Source organism: Tyto alba, unplaced genomic scaffold (assembly GCF_018691265.1).
Source record: "Tyto alba isolate M040663 unplaced genomic scaffold, T.alba_DEE_v4.0 Super-Scaffold_26, whole genome shotgun sequence".
NCBI lineage: Eukaryota > Metazoa > Chordata > Aves > Strigiformes > Tytonidae > Tyto > Tyto alba.
In genome coordinates, this window is record NW_024881300.1 from 9085561 (window position 1) to 9106233 (window position 20673).

The window sequence follows — 20673 nt, forward strand, 5'->3', positions numbered from 1 at the left end:
TGGGTGGGAAACTCACTTCAATATGCTGGTGTTTGGGTTATTTGTGGTCCCTATTAACTTTTGAATCCACTAGCTTGCTTAAGCCATTTCTAACTGGAGCATTCATGCCTCAAATAAAACTCTACTAATTCTGTAAAAATCAGCAGTTCTGTAGAAGACAAGATTTCACGTGAGGAAAAGACTTTAGTTAGAGATCAACAGTTATTTGGTCTTGTTTTGTCCTCAGGCTGGCTGTATGGTCAGCATGTGCAGTTGGAGTAAGCCATAACCTGAAATGTTCTTGCCCAAGCAGTAATGATAGGAGCATAGCAGAAGGAAGCTTAGTGTGGTGGGGAGGGTTTATGGGGAAATAGAAGATAAGGCTAAAAGATGTTGCAGGTTCCATGCAGGAAGATGGACTGCTTGTGAAGACATGCAGGTTTCATATTCAAATAAAAACTTATCCTTAGTTGCACAGCTTCTGTCCCGTTTTTGAAGGCATTTTGCCTCATGACAGGTTTCTAGAGATTCCTACTGTGCTATCCATATTACTGTAATCCACACTGGAGTGCCTTTTCTGTTCTGTTCTTCTTGATGACCAAGTATCTTGGGGTTTGTCCTCTTTTCGCTTCTATGTTGCATATTGGCTTTAAAGTTGAGTTTCTGATAGGATACCAGTAAGATCTATAACATTAAGTACAAGCAATTTTGTTGTACCTATTCCTTTTTTAAAAGACATATGAGTACTTGTTTTTTGAAACAACAAAAGTATAAACAGTTTGGAATGTACTTCAATGTCTTAGTAAAGGGTAAAAACTTACTTTCATAAATTTGTGTCATAAAGATTGGAGTTCACTAATCTTTCCTCATGCTGTTACCTAAAATTGCAGTTGCTCAGTGCCCCTCTGTACTCTCAGGGACTATCTGCTTGGATCGTGGACCTGTTGATAAAGCTGCTTCTTGAGAGCTGTGGTCAGAGTTAGGGGAAATTACTAACATTTCTTTCCAGCCTGACAGTAAGTTAGTGGAGTGTATTCACTGGGTGAACACGCATCTAAATAAAGAAATCGCTGGGTTTAAGGTAATGTAATGTATTCCTTCCTTCAGGATCACGGGGACTTAATGCAGGCCTGCCTAAATTTGTGCACCCGTGTGAATATAAACTAACTTGATAAAAACACAGCTTCATAGTTCCTTTGGCCATGTGACTTGTGAATAGATGCCTACACATAATCTTATTATGCGAGAATCAGGAGTACTGATGAGTAACTATTTGCCTAAGAAGTAACAAAAAGACATTTTTTGCATATGAAAGGAAACACATTAGTAAAACCATCAGACTCGCCCTTTTTTTCTTCTTTAGGAAAGTGCTATAAAATCACTATAAATCAAAAAAACTGCAACATAATCCTTGCTTAGCATTGTTCATGTACTCAAAGTTTTTAACTCTCGCTACTTATTTGTAATTAACACAGTTTCAGGCTTAGAAATCTGATATTTTAAGTGAACTCACACAATACACTTAAAAAACGTCTAACAGGTAGCAAAATGTATACTACCAGATTCTTAAAAATATTTTGTATTTGGGATAAATAGTAACTGTAGAGGACTGAAACTTGGTGTATCCGGATGATATATTACATGCTGCATTTTAAAATAAATTTAATTTTTATAAATTGTCATAATTTTAATCAGAAGATGACAAAATAATGACTTTGTGGAATCTCAAGTGCAGAATATCTATGAAGAGGTTAATTCACAGCAGTATAAACTGATTCTAAACCCCACTTTGTGGAAATACTAATTTAGGTGGGTTTGGTTTTGTGTGTCTTTAGCCCTTTGGCCCTTACTGCTTAGTCAAGCTTATAAAATAACCCAGTGACAAAATAAAGATCCTCTTCCAACTATAGACCTCTATGTCATGGAAGAATGCACATAGCTTACAAATTCCTTATATCTGTGGGAATAAAGCTAGCTTAAAATTTGGACCTATTTCATGTATCATTTTCTTAATGGTTTTTCTGGTTCCCTCTTCCAAAAAGAAAAACAAATACGTTTTTCTTAAACATTATCTTTCAGGTTGGTGAGTTTACTTGGTTGGAGATTTTTGTGGGGGAGGTAGGGCGGTGTTTTTAGAAATGCAGTGTTTTTACAATTTACTCTAAGAAACAGCTATCAGATATGATTTAGTACTGCTATAGCACCATTCATCTTCTCTGCTACCATATTTACAATAATAAAAACCTAGCAGAGTCCAATCATGATGAATTTCCTTTTCTGTTTTGGCATTATGAAATAACAGTAATGAATTCCAAGTGCATTTATGACCCTAGCAGTATTGCTACAGGGAATTTTATAATACTGTCTTTGATCAGTTTCTCAACTGTAATATGTTAATAGATTTTTTTTGAGTCTGTATAATTCCTGCAAGAACTTTTCAAAGTCACATTTTTCTGAAGCTATTATATTAAGTTTGTAGCTAAACTTTCTTCTTTTACAAGTCCTACTCATAAAATTCAGTAAATGTTTTTCTAACTAGAATTACTGGCCTACAGGTTATTATCTTGAAAAGCAGTCTGTTACATCAGAATCGTGTTCTATTTTACTATCAAGAAATACCGCAAGCAACACTTCTGTATTTTTATATATGAGTACTGGTGGGCAATACTGAACCCACATGGCGTTTTTGGGCCATATAAAAACTTAGAAAGCATCTTTTCCACATTAAGCTTTTAAAAGTAGGGTATCAATATACTATTTTAAAACTAAATTTCACCAACTTACTTGCATTCCTTATATCATGGAGCAGTCCATATCTGACGCTTTTTATTACATGAAAGCAATAGTGAGAGAATGTGATAGTTTAATCGTATTTTTTTAAATAATTCATCTCTTTCCCAAGAAGTAACATGAGTAAGAACATAGTTCTTTTTCCAACTAAAACAATGTTCATCATTCAGTTATTTTTTTCTCAAGTCAGCTGATGCTGTTTGTTGTCTTAACTCTTCCCCTACTAAGACCAGTAGTAATTGACGGGACCACTGAAACCAAAGTATCCAGTCACCTTAAGTTATCCTTCCAGCCCTGGGCTCAAGTAAATCATACAGTATGCAGTGAAATGTCCACCATTCTGCTTCTGATCTTCCTAATTCTGCAGGTCTTTAGTTCAGAATTATGGTATCTTTCATGTATGCGGTATTCATGCAAAGAATAATAAAAAAAAAAGGCACATATGGCTGTCATTATCTAATTCATTTTAAGGTTCTTTGATCTGCCAAGCCTTAACTACAGGAAATTTGCATAATTACGAGGGGTTTTTTTAAAACACTGTTAGAATTATTCTCTCCCCTATTAACATTCCAGTATGTTGTTAAAAGATAGCAGAATAATAATTAGCACATATTCTGTGCTTTTACTTTCACATTGCTCAATTCGCTTGTAATCTTACAACAAGAAATACTGTTAAATTAGCTACAAGGAATGGTATTTGCCAAAATGAACGTTAGAATTGGAAAGTACTGGGTCTTGCATCTGCGGTTGGTATCTCCACAGACCTTTTCTCTCTGACAGGAAATTCAGTTGCAACAGGTTCTTCAAATATTTAAGGAATTTAATGTTTGAGATCAGATCAGGTCCAGGTGTAAATCGGGGAGATGTAAGCAACAAACTCAGATTTAAGTCTTACTCTCTGATCCATTTCCTGTGATCAGCCTTAGCCACTCCCCATTTCTTTTGAAGTTGTCATTTTTAAGGAGACCCCACAGTTGAGTGTCATCCTGGATTTTCACCTCAACATCTGCATTTCCAGGTTTTTATTGGCTTCTAAGAAATTTCAAATATCATTGATATGGTGGTTTTCTGCTGAATCCTGTAAGCAACAATGCATAGCATAAAGTGGAGTATGATACCTAAAGTCGAGCTTAGAGTGAAGTTGTTCTTGGGGTGGGGAAGGGGAGGATACATATTGTAAAGCTAACCAGATGCGAGTTGTTGGGCTTTGTTGGTTGTTTTTTGTGGTGTGGTTGTTGGTTGTTTTGGGTGTTTTTTAAACTTCAGCATCCTAAAAAAATCCTTGTTGATAATGAAATAATAGTTTCACTAAATCTCTTTAGTTCTGAATAGAATTCTGCTTAATGAATGATGATAGTTAGAGTACTGCAGATTACATCTATATGCCTCTATTTGGTAACAGTTCTGACCTTGGCTAAAATGTAGACATGACCTTTTTACAAGCTGAAGTGGGTCCCAGTAATGATCCTTTGTGTTTTCTTGAGAAGGCTACCTACTTGATGTATTTGGTTTCATTTATTTTACTACCAGTAACACAAACTGATTTTCTTAGAACTAATGTCCTGGTGGACCTGGAACAACATAAATAAGATCAGATACTTTAAGTTTAATATGGAGCAGCTGTTAATTTACTGAAATGTTTTCAGAAACTGCACAAGGACAGTTTGATATTGTAGCACCAGCACAAGACAGGCATTTTAAATTTCTTATTGCAATGTTGCCTGGTCGAGGGCTGAACAAGTCAAATGACTGGGTAGTCCTGCAGAGACCTAATCCGATGAACATCAGGCTGCCTTTAGCCATCGGCATCTTTTTACCCTGTTTTACCTTCAGATACCTCTTCACCACAACCCAATTTTTCTGCTTGCTTTCTCCTTCTTCTGTGTTACATCTGAACCCTACGATACCTTCTCTTTCTCTCCTTTTAAGGAATTCCTGGCCTTGAAGTCTGCCTGTCTGCAGACAGACAGAAGAGTAAGACTGGTAGGTAGGCACTGCCGTAAGGGCACAGTACTGGCTGGCTCCTTACTGTGTTGACTAGCCAGACAGCCGAGGCAAAGACGCCCACAGCTCCCTCTTGCCATTTCGGTGATAAAGACACACTTACTGAGAGGAGGACCTGTTATTCTGTGCAGTCTGTGGCACAGCCACAATATTTTTTATGTATTTTCTTGATGTACCACATGTCCTGTGTGTACCAGATGAACCCTGCAAGCCAGGCCCAACCTGGCTGGAGCTTCAGTTGGATGTATCATTTCATGTTTTCACTTCCACTTAAACTGAGAGAGTACATTCTGTGTTTCAGCCTATGCTACAGACATCTTAATTTTCTCTCTTAAAAGTAAAAATATGCCGATGGACTTAGAGTTTGAAATAAATAGTCATAGTTGCAGCTTTTGTCTACCAAAAATATTAATCCTGTGGGACAGGAACAACAGAGCAAAAAATGCTTAAGGTTTTCTCAAAGATCAACATGCATATGTTAGGCATAATAATACCGTATGAATAGATTAATTGAATTGCTCATATGGATGAAGTCATAATTTGTTTAAGCATCTCTATGACTGAAGCTGTATGGACTGATAGCCTTTGCAATTCTTACTGCAGAGCTCTTCCATTTTGCTGGTTTGGCTTGGTTTTGTTTTAAAACTTCCACGGCAGAATGACCTTTCGCATGTGGTTAAGTCACGCCCTTCTGGTTTTTTGAAATCTCCTTACTCTTCCCTGTTGTTGCATTGAGTTCTCATGCTGTTTAACTAAATTGGATTGTGAGGTGAACACAAATGTCTAGCAGCTATTGTAAGTAATGAATTGAAACATAAATATCACAATATGTACCAGACAAAAGCAAAATAAGCTTAATTTGAATAGCCATTTGACATCGCAGGATTCATTATGTGGAATTCCAGTGTATAGAAAGAAGGGTGTATTCATGGAACAAGCTAGAATCATTTAATAATTGAATAGCTGGATTCTGCTAAGAGGGATTTTCTGGTTGCTGTTGGTGGGGGTACCCTGCTAGTATGTTTTTCTTTAAAACTCTCTTCTGTTTAGAAGACTTATTTGAACTTGTAATGTTGCATGCAACATTACCAAACTTCAAATATTTAGGCATTACAAATTGGACAATTTTCCCCTGTGCAAATGATTAGAATATCAGCAATATGATAATTTTATTGTTTGGGATATTTTTAAGAGGTTTTTAAAGAGTTTCTAGTTTTACTTGTATAATTTTATAGTGTAAAGGTATTATATTCTCATATAAATGCATCAGATCTGTAGTTTGGGCTTTCAGAAGTATCCCAAACGTTAGCAGCACTGCAAGTAATAGGTATCAAAGTTGCAAGTGTGCACTTTCAATACACTTTCCCCAGTTATTTCTGGAACTCCAGGAAAACACACTGCAGAAAAAGTTGAGAGATTAAATTGTATACTGCATTAATCTAGAATTTTCTATTGTGTGAACTAACGAAAAAGAAACAAACAGCTAAGTCAGAAGCGGGGGCATCCTCAGCCCTTAGAAAGCTGAAATTGCCATTGCATGATTTTAAGAGGAAAAAAGAGCTCTTTCTCCACTTTTTTTTTTCCAATCAGTGACCTACAGTTCCAAAGGCAGTAATAAGAGACCTGAAGTAAAGCTTTCAACTAAAGCCAAGGAAATAAATTTCTCCAACTTTTAAACAGCTTTCAAGTTTGGAGGGTGTTTTGTTTTGTTGTCACGAAAACTGCTTTGTAAATTCTTACACATCTTACACAGGTATTTCATTATTATAAGTTATATTTTCCCTTTTTTTGCAGTAAGTGGTGCTGGCATTTTTTCAAATAAAATAAGGAGCCACCAGCTTCAAAAGATGGGGAAACACTTTGGTGTGCAATGTAGCACAATAGTGATAATGGCTGTAATGTAAATATCACTGTAGTGTTTCAACTATGCAGCTTAAGTGATGCACGTGCACTGCGAAATTTTACCTAACTGGAACTGGCTTTGTCTTATTCCTGCTTTTCCATGCATGTTGTTCACCGCTATGCAGCAATTCGTGCAAGGTCTGCATGTAGTTTTTCAGAATAACTTTCAGTTCTAGGATGTGTATGTGTATCTAATCTATAAGAAAGCAGTCATTCATGTGTTGACCTCAATATTAAGGTAGATGGTGGTACAGAAGGACTCAGATGCAAGTCTGAGAACAGAGGCTACAACTCAGATGCTGTTTCACACAATTAACTGTTCTTTTACCAGAAAAGCCACCTACATTTTCAACAGGTGTAAAGAATGTATATCTAAAATAAAGCAACTCCTTGGTGTATTTCTAACTGTTAGGTTTTGGGGGGTTTTATCACGAGCTGATTCACACTTCACAAGTATCTTCAGTTACTATTTTGGTGATTGTATTAAAGGTTCTGGTAAATGCATCATTTTGAAAATTAAAGGAAAATGTAGCAACTAGAAGAAATGACAACATAACATTTTTATTTATGAAAATAGATTTAGGTATTCAGTTCCCTAATATATTGAATTTGGGGGACTCCTGAAAGCCTAAATATTACTACTGTACTTTGAATTAATTTGAATGTCTTTAATGGATTACTTAAAGCAAATATTTTGTCAAGAAAAGTGTAATTAAAAAAAAAAAGTCGTGCTTCAGGAGCCCACCGGTTTGAATTAGGAGCTCCCATTAGTCCTTCAACTATGTGTGGTGATCTTGTATGTTCTGCTCTATTATTCCACAAAATAAGCTCATTTAAATTGACTGAACAGTATGAGTTTTATGAATCTATTTACATAGGTTCAACTAGTCTGTTCTAAATCCACTATCACACATTATCAGTTCTGTTTAAAGAAACAATAGAAAACATTGCTTCTACATGTAAATGTAATCACCTTCCTTTCCTAAAGTTAAATTGGCTTCATTTAAGCACTTATGCTGCTTAGGTCTAGTCACCCTGAAATAAGCTGCTGAGGACATTGCAATTTAACCCAGGGCATACTGAGCTACTCATAAGCTTTCAGCAAGTTTACATCAGTAAAATGGAAACAGAAGGGAAATGCCTTAATTCAGATATAAAAGAACAAGTACTGCATGTGTCATACACGCATCATTCTGTTTTTCAGACAAGACTTTCAAAAGGTTAATGATATGTGTTGCTTCAAATTTTATATGCCAGGCTTCAAAAATAAGGAGATGGATTCAGAGATGTTCAGAATGATTTCTGAGTATCAAACTCTGCAAAATTTTGTAAGGTTTGGCTGCCCAACATCATTTTGGTCTCTTACAGGCTGAAACCACTGGAAACCATGTCTTAAAATGTTGAGGGTTTCACTCTGCTCAAGGTGTTTGAATCAAACTTAGTGATTTATGATGTAAAACAAAAATATAAACACTAACTCCATACCAGTACCACAGGCCATGACATCTGGGTGCTTCTAAATAATTTTTTCTGTAAGAAAAAGCATAAGGCAAAAGACAGTGTTGAACAGTCGTTAAAGTAGCATTAAAAAGTAGTAATGTACAGCATGGACAGCAGAAGTTTTCTTAATTCTTGTTTATAGTAAGAGTTCTACTGATGAAGCAAAACAAGCTATGAAGCAACATCCACTTTCTCCATCTTGCTTGCAGAGACTCCCAAAAGCTTGAAGAACAATCTTAGCCTAATAAATAAATCCCACCTTCCTGCTTGAAGATGGAATGATATTTTCAAATCTTGCAACAAGCAGAAAACTGTTTATCATAGTTTTACAACAGAGCAAATAACTAGAGTTGTTAAATACTTGCATAAGTAAATTAATTACTGGTAACTGAGAACTTCAGAGATAACAAACTGTTAAGGGTACCCTCTGTAATTTCTTTTTTTATTTTTAATCTTTGTTCAGGATTTTTGTTTCTCAGATGAATGTTTGTCATCCTTTATTACTTGTTTGCAGTTCTAAGTAGAACATTTGAGTAATATCAAACTATTACAGAATTTATGATAGATATAGGTGAAGTAAAACAAGAAATAGTCTCAAAGATTTCATATTTGTAGTCTGCTTTAAACTAGAACCTTCTATATGCTATCATCTCAAGTCCTGCTTAGCTAATATCTCCCAGTTTTAAAGGCAAATAAAGAAATGTATGTGCACATTTTATGCCAGCTTTGTCGAAGAAAACATTCCTTTCTGACCTTTGCAAATGATCTATTTACATCCTGAAGCATAAGATTTCATTATCCTTATCTTAGCAGGCATAAGAACCGGTGCTAGTAGCCATGAAATTATTCAGTGCTTTTAAGAATTCTAGCTGCAGTATCTGACTCTCTAACCTCTGTAAGGCTGACTGCACACAGTGTATGACATTTTCTTTTATTTCCTTTAATTTAGTTGACATTCATTTCATTTGTATGATGAAAGAAAAAAGGAAGATCTCAGTTTCATTCTCCTCGTAATCCTAAATATTTCACTCAGAAGTCATTCCAAAAGCTGCTTAATGTTAAATATTACAGTAGCAGCACCTTGTTCTTCTGGGAAAGTCCTTCAGAATTCGTCATTAGTGAAGAAAACTTTTAAATACAATTTTTTATTTTGTTATAGCATGTTCAAGTAATACATACCTTAGTTATAAACACAAATAAGGCAAATGTAGTAAACGTACTTTTGTTCCCTGCTACTTTTATATTGGTAATCAGTGCTTTCGGACACTACATGCTTACTCTAAATTAAGAATTACTCAAATTTTAGATTTGGAAATTGAGACCTAGAGATTGAGCAATTTAGCCAAAATCATGTAAGGGAAGTCAGTGACAAAGCAGGGATACACTCAGGACTCAAGTCCTATATTGTTATCTCAAGTGACTGGAAAAATCCCCATTCTTAGAGAAAAACTACTCAGCTAATGCTGTCTGCCACAGATTCCATAATCTAGGAATTCACCTAACAATGTACACAGTACACCTTGCCCTCACTACAGAGGACTGAAGTGCAAATCCTATTTAAATATTTCCACATCTATTTGCTTGTTACATGGTTCTGCATGGGGAAAAAGTAAATCTAAAATACGCTTAATCGGTAGGAAAACTGTTATTGCTACTTTTTGCTAATAGCATTTTAGCTTAGTAAAAAGGTAACAGCATCAGACTGATTTTTCAGATCTCATCTAAATGTATGTAGTTGACATTAATCTTGCCCTTTTAAATAAAATTATCATAGCTCTAAAACTGCAGTAATACAGAATATTTACCTCATGATTAAACAGGCCTGTTTCAAAACATGCCTGACAGCATATGGCAAGCTTCATCCTAAAAAGCTGGTAGAGAGCGGGCAGGTTCAGGAAATTGCAACCATGAAGTAATCATTGTATTGAGTAGGGGCTTAAAATTATCATCATCCGATATACAAAGTAGTTTGTCCCCCATAAGAGGATACAAAAGCTGAAGAGCTGCTTCTGAAAGTAGGTGTCATATCTTGGTAGTCCCTTGGTGTAAGAGCTTTTAGAGTGCTCTTGTACATCACTTTCCAGAGACTTCCCGCCGGGATCACTGCTGTTGTGTAGCAGCAAATGCGTGCTTGCGCTTACCGGGCTATGTCCAAGAATGAGAGTTTGTTTCTGTTTTTTCTGGAAAGGATGTTTGCCTTTGCCGAAGAAGTTGTGGTGCTTGGTGGTTTGGGAGTTTTCCCCCAACTCTGTTCACTGCAACTGTGCAAGATGCAATGCAGCTAGTATGGCCAACAGCCAGCTAGTGGAAGCAAACTACTAACTTTCAGAATCCAGCCTTGGCAAAAAATGTGGAGAAGTAAAAAGGAATTTGCTGTAAATTCATTACAAAATGTGAATTCATGTTCTTTAATTCACATTCTATTTTGTCGCTTAATTTACAGTTTCCAATTTCAGGCATAATCTGTCAGGTGTCAAAGTAGATAAAAATCTGACACTTAAAAAATACTGTCTACATCATACCTTTCTGAAAAACTGTTTCTGTTGATCAGGTAAACTTACTTGTGGTTGTCAAGTATCCCCTGAACTCATTTCTATTTATCTGGTGAAGGGCAGAATTCACTTCAGTGTTTATGAGGTGCTGATATTGTTCCTGCTGTATAACCAGATCACTTACTAAGAGGCTTTCTAGAGAATGAATGAAGAATCTACAGAAGATCTGAATCAGTTTGCCAAAAATTAAAGATTACAAGATTTTTATTTAAATGGAATAAGTGAATACTTTGGAAATGGGTTGTTAGTGAACCTGTTGATAGCTGCAACACTTACCTGTTTCCCTACTGCCTTTTCAGGAAACAAAAATCGGTATTTTTTCCCTGCAGTCTCTCCTTTAATTATTTATAATTACATGCTCTCACAGGGGCCTAACTTGCAACTACTGTAATACTGTTTTCATTAAATCAATTTATTATTTGAGAATTTGTTCATGAAAATTTACTTAGCTAATTTTGTGACACAAGAAAAAACAGTAGTTGCTGAGTAACACTAATAAGAATTAAAGTGAACCTTCACATGTTGAGTCTGAGCTTGTAAATCAATGAAGCAAAAGATTTGGCACTACTTGTATGAAAATAAATGCAGATGGATGATTTCTTCTCAACATGTAACAAATAGTAGAGATTCAGTTTAGCATGGAAATGGTGCTCAAAAGAATCATCTTACCTTGAAATCTAAAGCATTTAAGCTATTCTCCAAGTGAGTGCCCACAAGTAGTTTGGAAACGTGGGATTGAGTCTTTAACAATTAAATAATCATGTGGTTGGTTAAAATTTTTAAACATTTTCTTACTGACTCTAAAATGTGAATTTGTGTAGAAAGTTGGTGTGTTTAGGGTTGCTTTTTTTTTTTTTCTTCCCAAAATACCTACTTGGGCTTGTTTTCTAATTTTATTTCAGCTGGACAACTTAGCCAGTCAGCACATTTTGCTCTCCAGTTGCCATACAATGTGCTAGGCTTGGGACGTAGTGCTAATTTCCTCGATCATTTGTATGTTGGCATTCCTCGTCCTTTAGGAGAAAAGGTTAGTTGAAATTTAAGATGGTCAAACTAATGTTTATAGTGTTACTTTTCCTAACAGACTTTGGATGGACATACTGCTAAGGACATTTGGGTTTTTTCTCCTTCCAGAAGCAAAAATATCAAATAAGTAAATCTGAATACAGAAAAGTTTGACAAAAAGAACCTTGTATGCCTGGTTTTGGGGGGTGTGTATAAGCTCTGAACCTAGTGCTAAGACCAAAAGATGACTGAAGTTACCTATAAGTGTTAGCACAGGTATATAGTGCTTGTTTATATGGTAAATGTATATTAGATATGAAGGCCCAATTATTATGGTCTCGGCTATAAGACATTCCAGGGGTTGGTCTGGCCAGCTTATAAACTCACATAGTCCTTTCTGCCTCAGTGATAAAACGTGTGATGCAAGGTGGAGCTTGCAGTGATTATCTCATCTTCAGATGAAACCTGAAAGTAGGGTCCTGACCATTTTCAGTCTTTAAAGATCTGATGGTACTACTTTTTAAAGTGAGGTATTTAAATTAGTGTACTGGCCAAATTCTGATTTGGATAATTGCTTTTCCTGTCTCCTTTGTAGAATTGGTTCTTTTCTTCTTTCCCTATTATGTTGTTGCTTTGTACTTTTTAAGCAGATGCTGTGTTTCATGTCAGCAATAGTTATTTTGCTTTTTACATTTTTTTTTTCTCTTTTAAAGCACTTTGGAGCTTTCAGAATAAAAGGTTTATACAAATGTAAGGGCATAATTACTTATATTTAAAAATTTAAAAAGCAACTGGGTTTTTTGTTTTTCTTTCTGTATGTTTCTACAGAGAATTTCTTTGTTTAAGTATGTTGGGTTGTTAGGAATTGACATAGCCCTTGTTTTTCTTTCAGGCTATTAGAAAGCAGGAATGGACAGCTATCATACCCAACTCCCAGCTTATAGTCATCCCCTATCCTCATAATGTTCCTCGAAGGTATCATCACTTTCATTTGTGCTTCCAGATTACATTGATATAGAATTTAAATTAGGCCTTATGTGTAGGTTTAAAAATAGCCACTTGTGTAGAAAGTAAATTTAAGAACAATTGCGGGGGTCAGTTCTATAGCTATAGTTACTTCTGTGATGAGGCAGAATATTTCTCAAGTATTTACACAGACTCTTAGTGCCCATAAACAATCAAAATCTAATAGCAGCTCATACAATCAAAATGTACTACCATCTCAACTCCTGTAAATAATAACATATTTGCTAGATTTACCAACATTCTTTTTGACAAATTGCAAGCATGGTAATGATTAAAGCAAATAGTTTTGTTTCACCAAACGTGCAATTTTTGTCTAATTGCATATAAAAAGCTTTAGTTCAGCCCTCTGAACTCAGTATCTGTTGCCACAGGTATGAATGTTTTTCTTTAAGTGAAGGTGAATGGGTTGGTTACACAAGAGCTTGAACACTGAATTTACTTAGCAATTAAAATGTTTATCCCAGAAAGAGAGCGTGTTCCTCTCTTTGCTATTAGAGAAAACATTAGTCACATATTCCAGCTGCTTTTTGCCGCTTGATCTACTAGTGAGGTCAGTTGCATTTGTCATGCAAAAATGATTCTGACATCAGTTTCAGAAGTTAATTTTACTATAGGAAAAATAACAGTTGAGAAGTGAGGTGCCTCTTGCGTTGCTAATTAACAGCCACAGTAATAACATCTGCCAGATGAAGAAAATTTAGTTATAGTCTTGAGGTATTTAAAGGTATGTGTTACGCAAAAATTTTCGGTTGTCCTTAAACTCTTTTTGCTTTCCTATAAAGCAAGCTATGGACACTGTAAAATAGCAGAGGATAGAATCCCCAGAAGAAAACAGATTTCATAATAAACCCTTCTTAAATCTATTATTTTTTTTAACATAGATATGTTGTTTCCTGAGAGGCCTTGGTGCTGCCTCAACATAGAGCCTTCTGCTGACAAGCTTTCCTGTGATGGGAAGCCTCTAGTACAAAAACGATGTTAACTGAGCCTCAGGACCCCACAGCATTGGAGGGATGACTTCCAGAAGCTCTTAAAGCGCTTAATTTTGTTGCTCTCTAGCATTCTCCTGCCATAATCAACAGGTTCTGTTGCCTACAACTGCAGTTGTCCCTGGGTAAACTTCAGACTGAGAGATGCCCAATTGCCTGGCCCCCAGGGGCCTGTCCAAGAGGAGCTTCTCCCATGGAGGAAACAATCCTCTCTCGCGGGCCTACTTCACCCTGCTTCTCCATCTCCCCAGGCCCCAGGCAGCTTTGTGGAAGGTTTTCTTATACATTTTACTTTGTCCTGGGCAGGGGCAGGAGTTATATCTCCTAACCAGGAAAAAAGTCAGGCCCTGAGGATATCTATAACATTCCTGGAAAGTTAAACAGAAGCTGAATTCAGACACGGCATGACTTGAAAATAATTACATTCAGCCATATATTTCCAAGTAAACACCATTAAGTTTTAGTCTCTAAGTGTAGCCACTAGTTTCTGTAGACCAACTTGTTACCTGTCTTACACTAGCAGGTTCTTTTCATCTTCATAAGTTAAATCTGTTTTCTGCTTCCTAATGAAGGGTATTAATGTTTCCTTGGTTTTTCTTTTTTTCTTTAGCTGGAGTGCCAAGCTGTATCTGACCCCAAGTAACATTGTGCTGCTGACAGCTATAGCCTTAATTGGTGTCTGCGTTTTCATCCTGGCAATAATTGGTATATTACACTGGCAAGAAAAGGTAAGCTTAATTAACTAGATTCTCTTCTGTGTTTTCTATACTATTTAACACTTCCTAATATTTTAGTCTTGTACATTGTTTTTTTTGAGTAGTTTTCTACAGTATAATTTCTGACACAGATTGCATTGATTCCCAAAAGGTGTTTATTATTAATTCAGTATTTACTGCAGGCTTAAAATTTGGCATTGTTTTTATTTAAGCTCTAAGACACTCAAAGAGAAACATGAATAAGCTTTTCCCATTAAGTTCTTATTGCCAACTAAATTAGATGGTTTTGTTTCCTATCTAAGATTTCTATTTTGCAGAGTTTTAAGGAGTACTGTTTCAGAAAATGGAACATAAACTCAGTTTACTTACCTTGAGTTCTGCTGGTAATCTTAAAATAAGGAAAATATATCTTTCTGTATCTGTCTTTCTGACTGCGCTGACATTAGCATTCAAGACTGTATAGGGAGTCAATCGTGTGCATATTGGCTGCTTTGCTCTGTGTGTCTGAATTATACGTGCAGTGTATAGAAATCCATTGATTTGAAGAAGCATTTTGAAAGGGGCCTTTCATGTCACAAAAGAAATGCGTTCCCATTTTTCTTAACGATGCTCAGTTCACAGTCATATCCAACTGGCAGGATTGCCAATAAATGCTACTACATACCCAAACCCTAATCTTAGCTGTCAAATAAAATTACTGCACATTTTGACACGGTAAAACTGTTTGTTATTTTGTGCTTGTGGAAACAAAATGACCTTGTTAAACATTCAGATAGGCTTTGCGCATGCTTCATATTTAAATGTTATTTGTCTGTCAATCTTCACTCTTCAAAATGTTAAATACAGTCTGCAAATAGTAGTAAAGCTGGGGATAACACACACAAAGCAAAGAAATAGGAAGTTTATGATGACTGTCCCTAGCATGCCCTACTGTACCAAGAAGGCATTGCTAACGGCTAGCTAGGACTACGCGCTGGCTGGCTTTAAGTCTTCTCCAACACATCTTAAGCAACAGGAGTAGCAGAAAAAATACTTGGACTTTGAGCTGGAGAAGGATTAACTATGTATAATTCCATCTGGAAAAATGGAGATTTAATGTCAACATTTAAAACAATTCTTCATATAATAATTCATGTACTGTATGTAGAGAAGCACTCAGCCCAGAATGAGTGCTTTCTGAGCCATTTTAAACCCCATTAGGTATATGTGAATGAAATGGTGTATTGGTTATAATATAAACTCTTCTCCAGCTGCTGCATCTTGCTCAAAATAGGCACAAATATTTGGATAAACTGTGTGTATTTTCAGACTACTGTATAAGCATTTGTTAATTCCTATAATTTTCCAGTGCCTTCCCATTGATTTTTACCTTCCCAATTTTTAGAAAAAATGGCTGAGGTACAGAGTAAATAAGAATCTTGACCAAGGCTGTAATGTGCATCACTGACATGACTGGGAGTGTTTCTAAGCTTGTTCTTGGTTTACTGCCTCTTTCAGTAATCCTCTCATAAAATTACTGTTCTGCCTAAATGCTGTTTTCCCTTGCAGATCTCTAGAGTACCTATAGCAAAGAAAGGAAGGGGAAATGTGCTGGCAGTTACAATCTCTTCTTTTCCCCCAGAGGATAGATCTGTCTGTAAGCTGCAGTGTTTTATTCAGCAGTTAAAATGAACCATTTACTTTGACCTCTGCAGTTAAGTAGTAATAGGAGCCCTTTGTCTACAATAGTTCTTATACACTTGTCTATCAACCAAGTATTGTGTTGTTTGAATAACTGTAGGATTTAGGGATAGTATGTTGCTCTGCCATTCTTTAGAAGTTCTGGATCCATTTATTAAAAAAAAAAAAAAAAAAGTAGCTTTCAAACCTCAGTTACTAGTTTTTAGCTTTGATACATCAAATAAAAGAGAAATTGAGGAAGTATGTACACCACTATTCATCCTGCAACAAATATAGTCTGCTACATTAGCTAAGGGCCTTGATATTCCTGTATTCTGATTCTTTTTAACTTGTTTTGTGGTCCTGAGGCTAGTCATGTGAATGCTACACATTGATGATAATACTGCTAGAGTTTTGATGGATTCATCAGAGTATCAGTTACTGTCAAATTTGAAGTAGTAATTTTTTCAGGAAGCATACAAGAAATGGAGTGAAAATTGCTTTCTAAGTGAGACTATCAGATTTTGTGGAATGTGACAAGCATTTCAATGTAGGAAAGAGTATGTCCCTCCCTTCTTCCCACCCCATTTTTGACATTCAAAATACTACTGACATTGATAAAGTCCCTGCCAAAAAGCCAGACTGATATATCTTAAACTTCACTGACAGCTCTGCTGCTGCCACAAAGTGCAGTAAAATCCATAGTTAATCCAATGGAGTTGCTATCATACATAAACAGTGAGTGATGAGGAAATCTTTGGCCTCAAGCCAAAGCAGATGACAAGCTTCCATGGCAGAACACATGCACTGATTTCTACCAAAATTGTCATGTATATTTATCAACTGAGATACAAATCTGAATGCCCACACAACAGCATACTGTAAAGTCTTTTCTTCATTTCACTGAAACAAAAAAAAAAGTTAGGTATAAGCAAGCTAAAAAGCATTTAAATCTGTTTCGCTAAATTCTCTTATGCTAGGGTTTACACATACTGTCTGTCATGACAAAAGCACTGTTTTCTAGAAAAGGTCACACTGTGTGTTCAAAGATCCTTTAGTCAGTGCTCTCATACTCTGCTACTGCTTTAGAACATGAGAGGAGGCTTGTGGGAGAGGGCATGTTTTTACATATTACACGGATTATAGGTACAATTTAAATATGCTGCTTTTTTTCCAAGCACCATATGAACTACTCTTTCGGCAAGATCACTGTGTGTTCTGCATAAATAAGCAGGGAAACGCATCCCACCTCACATTTTCACAATACAAACAAAAACATGGAACGTTTTTAGCCTACTTGGTACTGTTGATTGTTGGTTGAAGTGCCATCTTTGTTTAAATTTGTATTGAACAGAATTTTTTAAAAAGAATCTCATTTTAAGTATAACATAGATGACATTTACAGTTCATCTACAGTAATTTCATCTTGTATTTGTAATGCAGAATAAATAAATACATACTAGGAAACGTTCTTCATTTTTAAAATACTTTTAAAAAGCATTATTCGAAATAATAGAAAACAGTGTGTCATAAATACTAAAACAGCAGAAGCCAATTTTTAGTAGATTATTGTTATTTCAAACTGACATCATTTAAAAGCTAATTACTGGGGCATTTACTGAGCTTTTTGCCTTTTGTCAAATGAGTGACTTGGAAAACATTGACCATTCTCTGATATTTGACAGCCCATTTCTGTAACAGCATTGGTTTAGATCCCACAAAGTTTTTCTTCATTATTATTTTTCAGAAAGCAGATGACAGAGAGAAGCGACAGGAGGCTCATCGGTTCCATTTTGATGCTATGTGACATGCCTTAATATTTATGAAGGAGCTGCTACTCATTTGCTTAATTGAAATATTAAATTCTGATTTGTAAAATGATTACCGTGAAAATACCACTGGTGTGCTATTTGTAAATGTTGCATTATTTGATATTTATTTGGAAAGATTGAAATTATACCTGAATGTCTCACAAGGCCTTTCAGTTAACAGACTGTATAATAGCATTTGGTCTTTATTTAACAGAAACGTAAATTTATTTTTCTTAGTAAAGGGATCAAGTTGCATGTTCCATTGTTTACATACCACCAGTTCTTTAGTAATATTTGATATAAAGCTGTGTAAATAAAGTTTAGCATTTCAGCGAGCAGAATACTTTGTACCACTTCGGTCTTGTCATTTATACATTCCTGCAAAATAACCTGCATTTCTGAAAATTCAGCTTGAGCAATTTCTCAGATGACTTGGTCATTAATTATGATGATTGTACTAAATGGTGCTCAACCTAGAGTGTTCCGTAGTTTTCTTTTTTTAAACCCACATGTGCAATAGTGAAAGAATTTAGGAATTGGAGAACTAAAAGAAACCTGTAATGTTAATGCTAGTTCCATAGATCATCATGGGATAGATGCAGTATTTACGTGTGTTAGTTTTAGAGAGAAGACAACCCATTAAAAAAATCTAAACCATGAAAATGGATCAGCATTACATAAACTGCTTTTATAATTAAACTATAACCACATTTATTTTGAAAAGGCCTAAAGTCATTATGAAAGTAACTTTTTTTTTTTTTTTTTTTAATAAGAAAGGTATTGGATGTTTTTGTTTAGTTTTGTTTTTAAAGAAGCTAAAGGAAACATTCTGGAGTGGAAGGAGAATGAGGATTGATTCCCTAAAATGTATTGCTAAGGAATGAGGTATACAAAGACTAAATTAAGAATATAATAGGACAGTCAGAATAAACAATGTATGCTGTCTGTGTACCCCTACTATGCCCAGATTTCGTAAGACTGTAATAATTACATAAGACAAGTAGCTCAATTTTATGTATTGAAAATGGTGATAATGCCACAATTGCTCAGTGTACTTTGGGTCCTTGAAGAGTCTCTACAAAAATCATGCTTTTATTTAGAATGTATTCCATAGTGATATGAGCTTACATGATTAATTGTGCATTTAAATCTGTCAATCTGCATTCCCAGTAAATACTGTTTGATAAACTAGAACACAACAAACTCCAAAGCGTTGGTCTTACAGGCAATCACCTCTGCAGTAACTATCTCCTCCGGTCTGGTGCTTGGCCAGTAACCTGCTGTCCTGTAGCACTCGCTACCTTGCCTCATCAGTACCAGAAGAGAAAAGAGAGCAGGTACAAAGCTGAACTGACTATGTCCACCCTGCATCACAGTGAAGCAGCTGGTTACCATGGCAGTGCTGAACAGTGACCCATTCATACAGCAGCACCAAGCCAAAAATCAAAAAAGTACTGCTAAGCAGTCTACTGAGCTATGAAGTTTTACTAGATATTTCTCATATGAACCGATCAGATGCCAACAAAGGAGACTTTCATATTACATTACTGTTATTATTCAGGATAACATATTTCTGTAATGCACACCTTTAATATTTCTCTTAAGAGTAGCATGAAAAGGTAAGATTTTTTAGATAAATACTTCAGGCTATTGGACTTCTTCAACATGATGACTAGAATTTGCGCCCGATGGCGAAAGTAATAACAGATTTCATAATTAAGAGGAAGCACAATTCAATATATTTTCCTATCTTTTTCAGATGGTTGAAAAATTAAGGCTAAATGTATAGTGCCACAGTGGCAGCAATCCTCTATCACAATATAATAAACATAGATTAGCCTCCTTACAGTTTTTGGAAAAACAATTAGGAATGAAATAACCTCATGCTGACATTTAAGCTGTTGTCAAGTTAACAAAACAATGGACTCGGTAGCTTTTGCTTTAGGTATTTTGCATGCCTAGTAGTGCATCATTGTATCTCTTTATATACAATACGTTATTGGCGCTTTATTAGCTTTCTTATAATAAAGTTTACCACAGGTTCTAACTACTCATAGCTTGGCTCACAACAGTATATGCATACATTTGAATTAAGACATTAAATATTGTTAAACCTCTTGTCAAAGGTTTCATGTCATACTTTGGTTTTCTGTTCTATAACTATCAAAAATATGTTTGGGTAAGGTTATTACCCTTCTACCACTAAGTTTAAGAAAGCATCAATTAGAAAGTGTAGTTCCAGGTGATTGTCACAATAACTGGAGAAGTAAGAAATAGTTCTAACTACATAAATTTTAAAAAATGCATCTACCCTAACACAGCCCTGGTGAGAAATGCCATTGGAAGGCTTCTTCAGTGTGAAATCTCACCTATATAAAAATACTGTTGACACGCCAACTGCCAGATGGCTGCTGAAATACCATCTTTCTTTGTTCTCATTTTCCATGAAGAGCTTTAAGACTGAGTCTTCCTACTAGAATTATCATTAATGCTCCATAATCCCCCAACAGAAGAACCAATTCTTACACCGCAGATTAATAGGCGTGTTCCATATAGCATGATACTGCTCCTAGGGTGAGGCCATCTTTCTTAACAGAAAAACATTTGCTACAGTTAATTAAAAAGTAATCACTATAAATGCACCAAGTCAATTCAGGACTTTTATAACTACTTCCAAATAAATGACACCTAAGTAGAACAGAAGTCAATCCATAAGTTTTTACTATATTATAATCATCAG

General features: G+C 35.6%; 1 protein-coding gene across 2 annotated transcripts in view; it reads left to right on the forward strand.

Annotated features, from left to right (window-relative positions):
• The window catches only part of ITFG1 (integrin alpha FG-GAP repeat containing 1), an 85232-nt gene extending 65174 nt beyond the window's left edge, over nucleotides 1-20058 (forward strand). For both annotated transcript variants that reach the window (XM_032998371.2, XM_032998379.2), the window contains 4 exons: nucleotides 11630-11754; nucleotides 12625-12707; nucleotides 14358-14475; nucleotides 17870-20058. In XM_032998371.2, the coding sequence (XP_032854262.2) occupies nucleotides 11630-11754; nucleotides 12625-12707; nucleotides 14358-14475; nucleotides 17870-17929 (386 nt within the window). In that variant the 3' untranslated portion in view covers nucleotides 17930-20058. The remainder of the gene's footprint in view (nucleotides 1-11629; nucleotides 11755-12624; nucleotides 12708-14357; nucleotides 14476-17869) is intronic.
• The last annotated feature ends 615 nt before the right edge of the window (nucleotides 20059-20673 follow it).